The following is a 14,590-nucleotide window of genomic DNA, read 5'->3' on the forward strand; positions in this document are numbered from 1 at the left end:
AAGTCCTGGAAATTTTGGCCGGGATGTCCCGTCAGTTCCTTGGCCAAACTAATGGTACCCGTTTTTTGTTTGTTTGGCTACTAGGGTGGTCATAGCTAAAGGGTGGTCAAAAAATTGAAAACTATTTAACCGAAAACCATATCATTTATCATTAGGTAATAAAAAACGCTCCCTGAGTGGTTCAAAAATACATCTTTTTGTCATATTTATCTAGAATAGATTCAAACCAATAAGTAGTGGAGCAATTCTCAGAGGTCATTGGTTTTTTTTTGTATTTTTTAATCCGGCTGAAACTTTTTTGGTGCCTTCGGTATGCCCAAAGAAGCCACTTTGCATTATTAGTTTGTCCATAAATTTTTCCATACAAGTTTGACAGCTGTGTCCATACAAAAATGATATATGAAAATTAAAAAAACTGTATCTTTTGATCAATTTGGTGCCTTCGGCAAAATGTAGATATAGATAAGGGGTACACTGAACAAAAAATGATACACGGTATTTTTTTGTGATTTTTAATTTCCCTTTCTGTCATTAAAACTTGATTTGGTTTTGGTGATTGTCCACGCTCGATACAAACAAGTTTTTTTTTGTTTAGACATTTATCCACGAAATGGGGGGGGGGGGATCCGAGATCCCCAAAAAAGTGTCCACGTGGTTTATGGATGGTCCCAATGTCGTTATCTCAGCAACTAATGGCCCGATTTTCAATGTTAAAGATGAAACATTCATAGAATTTTGCCGATCTTTTCGAAAACAATATTTGCATTTTTTTTCAATCAAGACTAACATTTCAAAAGGGCTAAACATTCAATATGACGCTTTTTTGATTTTTTTTTGCTAATCAAGTTTTAGTGACAAAAAGTGATTAAAAAGCATCAAAAAAAATTTCCATGTACCGTAAACCGGGGTGACTTTGATAGGATTTCAATTTGTTTTTGGAATATTTTTCAACTGTTAAGGTTTTTTCTCAAGATTATTATTTTTAAAACATGTACTGGGGTAAGCCACACAAAGTCCATGCACTATTTAAAAAAAAAGTTTTTTCAATAGTGTTTGGAAAAATAGTTACGCTAAAAATTCTTAGTTTAAATTATGGGGTGACTTTGATAGTCATAGATTTTCTTGTTAAAATCAGATTTAAGGTATTCAAACTTTATTTTTACGTCAAATGTACCATCACTAAGGTTGCTGATATAGTTTTAAAGAAAGAAAATCAATGTTTATATTAAGTTAACTAAGTGTATAAGCTTTTTATCCCTGGAGATGGTTTCCGATGTTGATATATATCACACATTTATTTTATATTTATATACTTGTGTTGATAGAAATCACAACTATTGTACTATGTAAAATTGCAAGATATTGATTTTTTTTATTTGCATCTCAATATTCTTGTTTGTAAAATCTGCTTTGAACAGGTTTTAATCTTTTTGATACGTCGTTAGCTTAGGTAGAAATTCATAAAGCACAGCAACGCTTACACAAAACAGTAAGAGAGGCCTCTTCTAGGCATTGTGATTTTTTTCGTTTTTTTCAAAGTGGATTTAGGATTTGGTATTTTGATAAATTAGTTTTGTTGCAAGGCACTCAGAATAGTTAGTATTTTTTGTAACTTTAGGTTGTTTAATAGTTCCAGACTCCATCTGTGTGTAAGTGAGTTAAGTAATGCTTTCAGAATCTCTGATTTCAATTTATGTGGTATGCTAACCATTCGGAATAGTCAAAAAAATCCATAGAGTCTCGATCAATCAGTAATGAAATGATATCGGACAAAATTCGTTAATCTGTTGAACTAACGGTTTTCGGATTATGGTTGTATCGACCATTGTTGCGAATCGAGGATCCACTGGAGTTTTGACGATCAAATGGAGCCTAACATTTCAAAGGGACACATGGTTTTTGTGAACAGGGATGCATCTCTCTCACTCAAATGACAGTTTACATAATGTATGATAGGGATACACTCTTGTTTGCAGAGCTTCTGTGCCCTAATGAAATGGAAGGCACGAAATCCGTAATAACAGTTCAATGGAGCGCGTCTGCATTTGTGGACAGACAGTCTATCCCTTTCGCTCAAGTGACAGTTCACGTCAAGTAAGAGGGGATAGACTGCTTGTTTACAAATGCAGATTCGCCCTATTGAACTGTTACTACGGAAATAGTCGTCTTAACAACGAGTGTTCAACTTGTAAAGTATGAACTGTTCAGTTATGTTTATTGGGTTAAAAACAAGGTAAAGGAATGTTTGGCATTTGGGAGTTTGAGATTCAAGTTTCTTTCAGAAAGTTTAGTTTAGGTTGTTGATAAATGTTTGTTTTCCGTAAATAATAGATTGGACTTTAATCAATGGTTAAACTGGTCGAAGTGTACTATTTCATTTGCACATCTGCTTCTAGTTGTAATGTACGATGAGACTACTGACAGACGCGACAGGACGGGGCCCAGAAAAAAATGCATCAAGATTTATATTCCATAGACAAGTTTGTTTTCATCTTTCGGTTTCCAGTTTTTTTTAATTTCCTTTAAATTTGAAATACATCATAGGTGTCCTTTGTATAAATCTCCGATTATTTACATTTTCTTATTTAATTAACTAATAATTCAATTTCTTCCGGGCCTTTTTACCTTAAATCATAATTTCAGATTTCCTTTATTCAGTGTTAAACTTAGATTAACGTAACTGCTTAAGTCATCCAAGTTCTTACTACTCACACCTACACTAATTTTCTTTCACCTTCCCCCTCCTGATCCTCTATATCTTCCGGTTGTGTTCATTTGGTATGCAATACTAGTTCGGCCACTACCCTATTTTCCACAAGAAACCGGACTTGGACTGACTTGAGGCCGCGTCCCCCACCTTGCTCCGTAAAACGAAACTAAGTGTATAAGCTTTTTATCAAAATACATATAAATTTCAGATAAAATTGTTAAAATATTGGATTTTTTTCATTAAATTCGTTCAAACTAGTTTTGTTTATGAAATTATCGATCTATATTGCATTTTATACTAAATTCAAAGCACGAATCACAAGTTTTCACATTTTACATGAAATTTGTTTAACTGAAATTGCCTATAATTTTGGAGATTTTTTATTACTTGTGTTTCAAAAACACATATTATTAATTTTTTACAAACTTTTTCAACCTTCCCCTAGTGGAAAATTGTCCAAAGAATCCAAAAATGCATCCCGTTTTCCGATTCAAAATAATGTTCATTGAGAAAATCATGACAATTTGATAAGTGTTAAATAATGCCTTTCATCAACATTTTCTTAGTTATAGTTAACTAACTATTTAAACTTTTTAAAATTTTATGAAAAGTTTCTCTTCAGGTTCTTTGGACACTTCTCTACCCCGGTCAGTATGATTCCAAACCATTCCGTATGTAATTTATTTGTACTCTTCATTTTGCGGAAAAATCTCAAACCTATCAAAGTCACCCCGGCTATCAAAGTCACCCCGTTTTACGGTATCATTTTATTTAGTGTAGTCCGGTGTAGTCCTTATCCATACCTACAACTTTGCCTAAGACTCCAAATCGATTAATATCATATTTGTATGGACAGCTGCCAAATTTGTATGGAAAATTATATGGACAAACTAATAATGCAAAATGGCTTCTTTGAGCATAACAAAGGCATCAAAAAAAATTTCAGCCGGATTAAAAAATACAGAAAATTAAATTAAAGAAAAAAGACCGATTTTGTAGAGAATTGATCAGTGAACATTGCTTCCAGTGTAGGTACTCATTTCAACAGGAACCTAGCGAATCTTCCACGTGACAATCGTAGTACGAAACGCGGCAACGTTCCAACCGACGCCTCAGGGCTTGCTGTTCCGAAAAGTTTTCCGCAATTTCGAACGCGTCGGTCGGTTGTCGCAGGTGGCAATGGTCCAGAAACAGTTCACGCAGTTCGGGGAAGGTCGCGGCAAGTTGTTGGGCGCCACGGCCATCGATTGGGCAGCCAACGAGTCTGATCTTTTGAAGTTGGTTACGGTGGCGGCACTGGGACCAGTCTGCGCTGTCCAGTGACATTCGAACGAGTTGGAGGATTTTAAGCGTGGGAAGGTTGTTGATGTGGGCGATGGATGACTTCGTGAGGAACTTGAAAGATAGTTTAATGATTAGTTCAAGGTTTACAGCTCATATGATTTGAAGTAGTTACTTTGCCAATTTGTCCTTCGCAGACACCGAACGACAATCGTTGAAGTTTCCGGTGGTTGATCCAAATCTGTTCAAACATTTTGGGCGCAACTTGTGAGGTAGAAATGTAGGAAAGGCATTCCAAGTTGGGAAAGTCCACTTGAACTGTGTAATCTTTTGCACAGTAAAATTTATAGTTGGTAATACTGTCCGAGGTGAAACTTGTGTTTGGCAGCGTGTCTTCTTGAAACGTAACATCAATCAGTTCCCACTTTAGAAGCTGCTTCATCGCAGATATCGAATCTCGTAACGATGCGAAAACTGTTTTTGTTTCGACCAAACGTAGCTCGGTTAGTGCCAAAAATCTTAACATTCTTGAATCGATGCTAGTGTTTGCGAGGCAAAGTTTTTTCAAGTGAGCCATTTCGTCGGAAACTGGTTCGTCGTCGCTTTCCGTGCTACCATCAAAATGTGATAAACTCAACTCTTCAAAATCGAATGCATCATCGGACGCCGAACAAAGAACACTATTACGCATTGAAACATTTGTCAATGACGGAAAGTTTCCATCGATATACGTTTGATCACAATTTGTATCTTTTAGTGCAAGATACTTAATGCTACTATTGGCTAGGTTCAATGTTGTTATGAATGTTGAAGCTCCGCCACAATCGCTTATCATGTTTAGAACACGGTCTTCTTCATTTTCTGAAGGAACCTCCCCGAGTTCACCTGAAGTGACTTCTTCCGGCTCCGGGCTTTGTTCCACCCGTATTTGTATTTCCAACCCGATCAACTGGTCCAACCCCGGAAGCGTATCTTCCAAGATTGATTTCAACTCCCGAGTACTCCCAACAACCGACAATCGCAACATCGTAGCGTTCGCCATCAGTAAGTCCTTGAGCAAAACGATACCCTCGTCGTCTATTCCGTTGAGCTGCAGGTGCATCGCGCGACATCGTTCGAGGAGTAAGCTGTTGTTCTGCTGAAGTTGCACCAGATTATTGCCGGGTTCCACGCGTAAAACCAGCCGCTGACGGCAAAACTTGGTTCCGAAAACCAAATCGTACCACTGTTTGCATACAGCAGCGGTAGCTAGCCGTTCTCTAAGCGGAAGGAATTCCAGGATCAGTTCAATAACCTGTAGACGGTACGGAAGTTATCATTACTTTAATACTAAGGCACTAAGGGAAACTGGTTACCTCTGGTGGTAAAACAGGATATTCACTCATTTTTAAGATCATGCCCGTCCGCGGCTCTACTTGTGTATGACTCATGTTTTGTTAGAAACGTGACGTGCACGATGCTGCGCATGGTAACTGTTGTCAACTATCGTGAATCGAGATAAATTAGCAGGGGTTTGGGGAGTACATATAGCTTTGGTTTATCTTGGCGGTTTATGTTTATGTAGAGTGTGCATTTGTAAGAATCCGGCCAAGGAAAATTTCAAGTTGGCCGCAGCAAAAGCATGCACATCACCCTCGTCAAAAAAGACACATACCTATACACAGTGCATGTACATTTTTTGTAAACACGAACAAAAAAGTTGCATCCGACGGGAATCAAAACCAACATCAACAGTTAGGACTGGCGCCTTAGCCCGCTCGGCTAACAGACCGATGAAGAATGGAAAGGATAAACGCTTATATGAGCTTGACATTGCGGTCAAGTATGTTTCCCTTTTTTTTTTTTTTTGTTCGATGCCGTCGCTATTTTTAGACCACGTTTTCCACTTTTTCGCATCGAAACCGACTACTTTATCGACTTCATTTTGCTGGGCGAGATAGGACGCCGTCTATTTTTAGACGATGACTCAGCACTTTTCCACTCTTGCACTTAAAAAAACCAGATGGCAGCACGATGTAACGCCACGTCCCTATTGCGGACTTGCAATTCTATTTATAGAATCACAAAGGCTTCTTCTGTTATTAGGCAGATGGGACACGCACACACGCTATTGTTGAGCGAGTGTGTCGAGCGATCCACTGCCGTAACTTCGCCGCCGAAGAGGTTTTCAATCCTCTTTGGCTCTGCCTTTTCCACTCTGTACTGTCCAAATGTATCGCTAGAACCGAAGTGCACATTTTACGTTTACTTATACCCAGCTAGCCCTTAAATTCTGGTTTCTGAAAGACTCGTCCCTTCAAAGCACTTTTTGCGATCGGGCCGTGGAGCTCTGCAGGGCAATTATACAGAGAACAGTTGGTCTTTATACATGTGAAGAGTACAGGGGAAAGGATGTGCCGAGCCATGTGGGTTTGAAACCACGACCTTCCGCTCATTAAGCGAAACCTGTAACCATTAGACCACAGGAGCTAGGCTGTTTCCCATAGGGACGTGACGTTACCCAAGTAACCGCGAAGCACTAAATAGCAGCATTAAATCAGCATTATATTGGCATTTAATACCAGCAAATAATGCTTCAAAACATTTAATCAGCACTTTTCGCTTGAGAAATATTTCAAGTGGCGCACAGTGATGCCGATTTAATGCCTCGCCGAAAGCTCGAACAAAAACAAACTGCTTTATCGACGTCAAGGCTGGGGGAAAAAAAAGAACACACTTGGTGGTGGGCCTCCTTTGTTTTTTTTTTCTCCTGTTGCGTTTCATGTGTGAGTGTGACACTTTGATGCTATTCTTAAATTTTTCTCGTCGATTTCCAGGATGCGCGCCAGCCAACTGATGTATTCGGAATTGAGTGTTTGTTTTGAAAGTTTTTATCGATGTGGTTGATGCATCGAACATTAATTAAGACTTTCTTTCTGCTGTTTCGAGTTTCCGTTGTGATTTCGTTGGACGGAAATTATCGATTATCACTCAGCAAATTGCGGCCAACCAGGCAAGTGCATTACAATTAATTACGGTTTAAAAGGGACAAGCACTGGCTAACGGCTAACGGGAACTGCTTTTCCGAAGAGTGCTTGGTCCAAGGTTGGCAAAATTTCACAAAGTGTATCAGACTTCCGGAAAGCAGCTTTTTGCTTGCGAGAAAAGTCATTCAATTTACCAGAGAACTTTTGATAATGTCCTTTGTGCTATGGGAATATGTTTTGAAAAATTTGACTTAATTACAGGCTGCAGTTTTCTACAAAAAAAAATAAACAAAAAACACTTCAGTCAGCGGGAATTGAACCCAGTTCACGCAAAAATAAAACTGTTACACACTGGGGGAAATGCGCCTTAGCCCGCACGCTTATTGGAACAGTATAACGGGAGAAGGATAAAAGTCAATAACAGCGTGACTGGCTGAAATGTTTCCCGTGTGGATGGGTTACTTTGTTGATAAACATCAAATGCTTTGAAGCACATTTTCAAGGTCGTAAATGGTGATTTAATGCCAGTTGTAATGCTGCAAAGTTTTGGTACTTTGAGGCATTCGCAAAGCTTATTTACTACTTCAAAGCATTCGAGTGCTGATTTAGTACTGAATAAATACTTCAATTAAGTGCTTGTGGTTACTTGGGTTGGGCATTCTGCCCCCCTGCCCCTATAGCTAGATAGTTTACTTAAAATAATTTAAAAAATGTGTTTTGCTCATAAATACTTATTTCTTTTTTTATAATTTTTTTATTGGTTTGTTTAGAATTTAGAAGCTCAATTTATTTTAAACATTAATCTGCTCATGTTCGCATAAATGTCTCATATATAAAAAGAGCAAGCTGAAAAAAAAACAATTCAATTTTGGCCCACACATAAGGTGAAGCCGGCTCTGTATTAAGTTCTATTTAACGAATTTCTGCACCAAAATGGATCAGCATATGCTGGTTATACCCTTCTTGAAGGTGCTGAAGGATTTTTTGATCTAAGTCAAATGTGTCTCAAAATTAATATAATTTTGTTAAGCAATCATTGACCTTCTTAATGACAATCATTGTTTAATGATGATTTTCATAACTATGTTGGTGTCTTTCAATCTTGGGGTTATGACTTCGAAAGTTTAGCATCATTTTTCAATTCACATTTTAACATAAAAGCAAAAGAAAGCATCTTTTATCCATATTCAATAAAACTTTATTAAAGTTAAAAATTGTTTTAGAAAAATAAACATGACTCGTTTTGTAATCACACACGTCTATATCACCCTGCTGTCATTGGAGGGAAAGTTTTGTTATAACTCGCTTTTCTTCGCCAAATCTAGAGTTTTTTTAAAGGTCCCATTGTCTTTCATATGTTTAAAGGACCTTTTCAAAATAAACTCTTGAAATGTACATGGCGCCTTTTGCAAAAGGATATTAAACAAACTTTACTGAAGGAACATTTGCTATTTTATGGTGGAAAGGAAAGCTACCTTTAAAATATGCAATAATCCAGAAAGCGTCACAATTTACATGATGCGTTTTGAAATGATGCCGTCGATTTAAGCTTTTAACTAATTCGGCGGAGTGCCTTTCGACCATTGATGATACAACCACGCGGCCCCGCTGCAAACAATCGACTGCATTTTTTAGCTTTCATCAAATAGTGAATTGAAAATTTCGTAGAAAAAATGGGAAGTAGCTATTAAAAACATTTTTTTTATTCTGAAATTAAGCACAAGTGATTCTCTGTCATAAGATAGATCTTTATTGAAAATTTGCCGGATAATTGAACCAGCACTGTGCATCTGTATTCGATATGAACTGTCATAGAGTGCACTGCCTGCTTGTGCAGTTCACACCGATACAAACAACAAAACAAACCTGAGTCACTAGTTGGGCCGTGTCCAACTCAGTTCTGGACTTGTGTTTGATAGGGGCTCAAAGATTTCCGTAAAGAATGAGTGAAATTCCAGTTTTGCCACCAGAGGTATTATTATAATCTTCCCAATAGACGTCGATAACACTAATCCTTGCAGGTCATTTCGATGATCCTGGACTTCCTAACATTCCGCGAACGACTTGCGTTAGCCACCGTATCCAGACAGTGGCACGATCTGGTGTTTGGACCAAAGCTGTGCCAGCAGCAGCTGGTTCTTCGCATGAGCTCCACTAAGGGACCGTCGCAGCCCAGCTTACCGGTTCAGCGATGTCGCCGAGTTCAGGTCGATTGTCGCGGGTTGGACGAGGAGAAAGTGGCTTTGGGGAAACGTTTGCTGCTGGAATCGCCTGTGCAGCATTTGACTGTGATTGGGAGGGATCTGGAGATGAAGTGGGTTTTGGAGGAGTGTTTGAGTTTGATGAGTCGGTTGGTTAGTTTGGAAGTTGAGTGCAAATCTGAAGGTGGTGCTACTTTGTCTCTTGCGAATGGTAACCTTGAGAGAGTTACGCTGAGTGGGAGTTGGAAGTTCGATGTGGATTTTGCTGGTTTGAAGAGCATTTCAATACATCAGAGTGATGAAAGCAGGGTTATAACTTTGCCGAATGCTGGTACTTTCGCTGAGATTAACTCCTTCCATTTCAATGGGTTGTACCAATGCAGCAGGGACTTTGGTCAAGTTTTTGAGAAAATGATTGCGTTGAAAAAGGTGCAGCTAGAACATGCCGTCTTTGAGTCGAGTCAGTTTAACGTGCTGACCTCGCTAACCGATCTGAGATTGCTCGACACCACAACCAAATTTGTAGCATGGAAGAGAGCCATAGCCGGAATGAAGCAACTCAAAACACTGCACCTTATTGGATGTACGTTTGAAGAGGGCACGGTGCCAAGTACCAGTTTTGCCTCGGATACTGTCACTGAGTTTAGCTTTTACCCTGGAGAAGAAAACGACGTAATTTTACCAGATTTCCCAAATTTGCTAAACATGAGCTACATTTCAAAAGAAGAATCGACTCCTCAGATGTTCGAACCGATTTGCAACAAGTACCAGAAACTTCAACGATTGTCGTTTGGCTTGAGTGGAGGTCAATTTGGAAGGGTAATTACTTCAAATCACATTAATTTAACTGTTTCTTATTATTGAACTATCTTCAAAGTTTCTCACAGAGTCCTGTATCGCTCACATCAACAAACTTCCCGCGCTGAAAATCCTCCAACTCGTGCGAATGTTCCTGGACAATGTGGACTGGTCCCTGTGCCGAAACCAACTTCAAAAGATCCGACTGGTAAGCAGCCCAATCGACGGGCGGGCAGCCCAGCATCTTGCCGCGACCTTCCCCGAACTGCGTGAGCTCTTCCTGGACTATGGCTACCTGCGACAACCGGCCGAGGCGTTCGAGATTGCGGAAAACTTTTCCGAAGAGCAAGCTCTGAGGCGCCGGTTACCGCGCTGTCGCGTTTCGTACTACGATTGCCACGTAGAGTCACTGTACGATACGTGCTCGGGACGGAGACGAGACGCCGGAGGAGTGCCCTCCTCCTGAGGGCGGTGTTACTACTTGTTTCTTGGCGTTATATGCGTTGTAATGTTCAAGTATGTTGTCATCTTTCTGGGAGGAGGAGCGCTCGGTGGGGGAGATTCGGAATGAAAAATATAGTGATATAGTTTACCTCATCGTACCTATTTATTTTACATTCTTTCCCAACTAAACCAGAAGCGGCTTGCACGTGAGAAACCATTCCCCCAAAGCAGTACCGCTTTACGCCCACATCTTGACGTTCTTGCGGTTGGCCCGGTCCTTGCTGGCCGAGTGCACGTAAAACTCCTCAAAGGTCGGATCGACCAGCTTGTCCTTGGGCAGCGTCTTGAACACGGGCTCACCGTACCAGGTGCCCACCTCCCAGCCCTTGACGTCCTTCATGAGGGCGGCCTCCTCGTCGCGGTTTCGCCGCAGCTGCTTCAGATATTCGCGGTCGCGTTCAGCCAGCAGCAGCGCGTAAATCACGTTCCGGGCACCGCGCATCTCCACCTCGTTCCGGTGGTTCTCCTTGCAGTTCAGATAGTACAGCGACAGGCCAACGGTGGTGAAACCGGCGTACGCCGCAATCAGCTGCCAACCTGGGAAAGAGTTGGTGGTCAACGCAAAATCAAAACAAATGGTGACATAACCAACCTTTAAAGTACTTTTTGGCCGGAACGCGAGCAAACGGGATGCTCTGGTAGCCACCCCGCGGGGGCATGTCCTGCAGCTTGGCCGGGGCACTCATCGTTGGATCTGGAACGAGCAAACGAGGCCGAAATTAGCGGAAATTTCACTGTTTATCGCGAAAATCGAACCGAACCTTTTCCACTCGTAACCAGAACAAATCGGCGAGTGACAGTTTGTGAAAATGAACTGAACTGTCAAGAATTGAACCGGTTCGACGATGGGATCGGACGAACCGGTTGATTAATGCAACATTTGGGAAAACTGTTGCACAACATCCACGTTGGGTTGCATGGGGCTCCTTATGATTAAATCGCTTTGAATCAATCAAAACAAAAAATCAAATGGAGTAACCGACGCGATTGGTAGTAAGCAATGTATTCCTTATAGGCTAGTATGCAGATCGGAAGAAAAGGGGTCAAGAAACAGCTTTACGAACGGCAGAACAAAGGAGAGGGAGTGATTTCTTGGGGCTTTTCTTAACCCTCTCTGACTTGCTTGCGCTGCCGCTGCTGTCCATTTGATTTTTTTCTTGACCGGTTCCTTCCGAAGTGCGTAAACCGCTTATGGAGCGAACTGTCAAACTACCACTCGAATCGGGTATTCCATATTATTCGCTCTACAGCATTGCCTTTGCGTTCTCGATTGCGAGATTCCTACTCGAAACGAAAGTGTCCGAAAGCTAGATTTTTTAGGCAATTGCAAACCTATTTTTACACCTTAGCTTCCATCCACCCCGGGATTCGAACTGGATTGTGAGTCCAACTGCCTGCCAGCGACTCCACCGAGGCAGGACCCAGGGAGACGACTCCTACACCTGGACCGAGCTATCGACCTAACACCTTTAGGTTAGACCGGGGTCAACATTTACTTCCCCATCCGACGGAAGGCGTGGTCAGACAAATCTCGTCTCGAAAAATGCTTTGAGTCAATGTGAGAGATAAAAACAAATTTCAATTTTGTAAAAAGTTAAGAGCAAAATACAGCAAAATTGGTTGTTGCGTTTGAAACGGAATACGTAAACTACTCGAATTGAATTCCGTTTCAGAATTCCGATTGAGTTAACTGGGTGTCTTCCGCGGAAAGATCAGCAGGTGGAAAACGCCCAGCAGCACAACGCACACTTCAAGTGCGTGAACTGTGGTGAAAGCCATAAGACGAATTGGTGTGGATGTGCCGCACGGAAAAAGTACCTCGAAGGGCAAGAAAAGAAAAAGAAAGCCCCAGTGTCCAGCTAACCTCCGAAGTCGTACGCTAGAGTGACCGCTTCGGTTTAAAAAAAATGATTCGGAGCGGTTTAAAAAAATGTTTTCAGGATCACGACTTACATTTCAATAGGGTCAAATGCTTTAATTAAGGCCCTTTCGAAATGTAAAGCGTGATTTTAAAACCTGCAAATGTAGAGATTTTTTTGATTAGGTCCTATAAACATATGGAACACAATAGCTTATAGGAACTTTTCCAAAAAAAAACTCTAGAAATATTTTTTTCTTGGCATTTAGAGAATTTCGTACTAGTTGAACTCTTTAAAGGCTAGTATGCAGCTCGGAAGGAAAGGGGTCAAGAAAAAGCTTTACGAACAGCAGAACAAAGGAGAGGGAGCGATTTCTTGGGGCTTTTCTTCACCCTCTCTGACTTGCTTGCGCTGTCGCTGCTGCCCATTTGATTTTTTTCTTGATCGGTTCCTTCAGAAGTGTGGATACCGCATAACACTGCAACCTGAAACCACTGACGAAGTGAGAGTGTGTGCAACATGGAGTTAAACATTCTGTGCAGTTGCTGTGAAGGTTTCCATGGCACTTCGAAAAGTTTAACTCCATGTTGCACGCACACACTCTCACTTTTAATTTCTCGCTAGCCTTTCCTCAGCAAGTTGAGGAAAGCAACAAAAATGTGTGTGGGTTTCTATCATTTATAAAATCCCTTTTCAAAACTTGATGCATTGGTAGTGTCGAAAGATAGTAAGAGAATGACTTTAGTTTCTATGTTTCAGAAAGTTCTTTTTATTTCACATAATACTTCTGCTGAGAATAGATCAAATATTTATATTAATCACATGTAAAACCTCCCGTTCCTTGTCATTAACAATACCTGTTGAAATTCCAAGTCACCGTTTTTGCATCCTCAGTTTACGCTCGGACTATTGGGCAAGTACATCTCCTCGTCGGCGTTCTTCTCGGACTTTTCCATCTGCGTGTAGGACGGATTGTGTGGCTTGGTCATGATGCCCAGGCTCTGCTGCAGCTGCCAGCGCCGAGCGGCCCGCAGTGACTTGGTACGGCGAATGGTACGGGCCAGCATAAAGGCACAGATACTGCCGAGAATCTGGACGAACGCCACCGTGGTAGCTCCAGTTGCAACCAACGCGGCGCTTTGGGATACCACCCATTCCATGCGTGAGAGGCAGCCGTACTCGAACGGTTGGCACATCTCGCCAAACGTTGGCTTTTGGCAGCACGAGTCCGGAACGACCAGCGGTGCAGTGTCCGTGCCGTTGGTCGCAAACGTGTCATTTTCCAGGAAGAATCGCCAGTCTTGGTAGCTCTCGACGCCGCAGCATTCCAACTTTAAAGCAAATGCGGTTTAATAAATTGAGCATGGAATGAGAGACAATAAATACACTTACCGCACTCTGCATAAAGTCCACCGACTTGGCAACGTAGTGGTTCGAGTTGTAGCTGACCATGGATTGGTTGATGGTGCGTCGCACCATTTCCGTCACCTGTCCGCGCAGCGCGAATGCCGAAATGGCTGCCGCCACTTCCAGAACGAATACCAGCGCCAGCAGGACACCGTACTGAAAATTGACGTGGTTTTAGGGTACAAGTTCATAACCAGTTTGGGCAGTCCTTACGATGTTGATCATGGCGGTGCTTTCGCGTACGGCGCCGACGCAGCCAAAGATTGACACGAACATCATGATGAAGCCGATCGCCACCAGCAGCTGGGCCGGCGAGGAAAAGTGCGAATCGATGAACGTGTCAAAGTCTCCAAAGATGGTTCCGATCGCGGACCCAACGGTGACCAGCAGGATCGCTGTGAGCTAAAAATTCGATCAATTTAGTATGTTGGACAAACTAACACAGCCTAGACGAGGTGTCAACACAAAGGCAATTCTCGCGAGCAAACCTCTTATCAGATAAGATAAGCTGGATCGATCGCATCATCCTTTGCCGAGACAACCTATTTTTACTGTGGCTCTGATTCATTCATGGCGCTGTCCGAACTTACCAGAAACATGAAATTGATGACGAAGATCATGTACTTGACGCAGCGCATCCCCGTGTTGAGATCACTCCGTTCGTTCGCCATGGTTGAAGCTGTTCCTTGAAGCTGTTCCTTGAATCGTGTACGATACTATTCCACTGGATAAAGAGTTGTAAAATACCTGGCGCAATTTCCCAAGAAATAAAAAACCAAGCAAAGAGTGAAAAACAACAGCGATCTGAACGACCGTCAACTGAACAGTGGTTGTCCGTACGTTAACTGTACCCTTTTGCACGAT

At 41.5% G+C, this 14,590-nt stretch overlaps 4 protein-coding genes across 5 annotated transcripts; 1 reads left to right on the forward strand and 3 right to left on the reverse strand.

Moving 5' to 3' along the window:
• Window positions 1–3,602: 3,602 nt before the first annotated feature.
• LOC6031830 lies at window positions 3,603–5,469 on the reverse strand. The gene is made up of 3 exons (XM_038258308.1): window positions 5,347–5,469; window positions 4,167–5,285; window positions 3,603–4,105 (listed from the first exon to the last, which is right to left on the reverse strand). The coding sequence occupies exons 1-3, from the start codon at window positions 5,419–5,421 to the stop codon at window positions 3,752–3,754; spliced, it is 1,548 nt and encodes a 515-aa protein (XP_038114236.1). The 5' UTR covers window positions 5,422–5,469; the 3' UTR covers window positions 3,603–3,751.
• Window positions 5,470–8,771: 3,302 nt separating this feature from the next.
• LOC6031829 lies at window positions 8,772–10,558 on the forward strand. Its single transcript, XM_038255560.1, has 3 exons — window positions 8,772–8,929; window positions 8,979–9,977; window positions 10,036–10,558. The coding sequence occupies exons 1-3, from the start codon at window positions 8,900–8,902 to the stop codon at window positions 10,420–10,422; spliced, it is 1,416 nt and encodes a 471-aa protein (XP_038111488.1). The 5' UTR covers window positions 8,772–8,899; the 3' UTR covers window positions 10,423–10,558.
• On the reverse strand, window positions 10,543–11,319 carry LOC6031828 (NADH dehydrogenase [ubiquinone] 1 alpha subcomplex subunit 13). Its single transcript, XM_038255561.1, has 3 exons — window positions 11,222–11,319; window positions 11,053–11,154; window positions 10,543–10,997 (listed from the first exon to the last, which is right to left on the reverse strand). Exons 2-3 carry the CDS (start codon window positions 11,144–11,146, stop codon window positions 10,639–10,641), a joined length of 453 nt encoding a protein of 150 aa, XP_038111489.1. The 5' UTR covers window positions 11,147–11,154; window positions 11,222–11,319; the 3' UTR covers window positions 10,543–10,638.
• A 1,745-nt stretch (window positions 11,320–13,064) lies between these two features.
• LOC6031827 (CD63 antigen) lies at window positions 13,065–14,580 on the reverse strand. 2 transcript variants are annotated; one of them, XM_038255363.1, is made up of 5 exons: window positions 14,474–14,580; window positions 14,317–14,405; window positions 13,940–14,128; window positions 13,712–13,882; window positions 13,065–13,650 (listed from the first exon to the last, which is right to left on the reverse strand). In XM_038255363.1, the coding sequence occupies exons 2-5, from the start codon at window positions 14,395–14,397 to the stop codon at window positions 13,210–13,212; spliced, it is 882 nt and encodes a 293-aa protein (XP_038111291.1). In that variant the 5' UTR covers window positions 14,398–14,405; window positions 14,474–14,580; the 3' UTR covers window positions 13,065–13,209. The 2 variants fall into 2 exon arrangements, with proteins under 2 accessions (XP_038111291.1, XP_038111292.1); XM_038255364.1 differs by having other exon boundaries at window positions 14,317–14,411.
• Between the last annotated feature and the right edge of the window lie 10 nt (window positions 14,581–14,590).

The sequence above is a fragment of the Culex quinquefasciatus genome, chromosome 2 (genome assembly GCF_015732765.1).
Source record: "Culex quinquefasciatus strain JHB chromosome 2, VPISU_Cqui_1.0_pri_paternal, whole genome shotgun sequence".
NCBI lineage: Eukaryota > Metazoa > Arthropoda > Insecta > Diptera > Culicidae > Culex > Culex quinquefasciatus.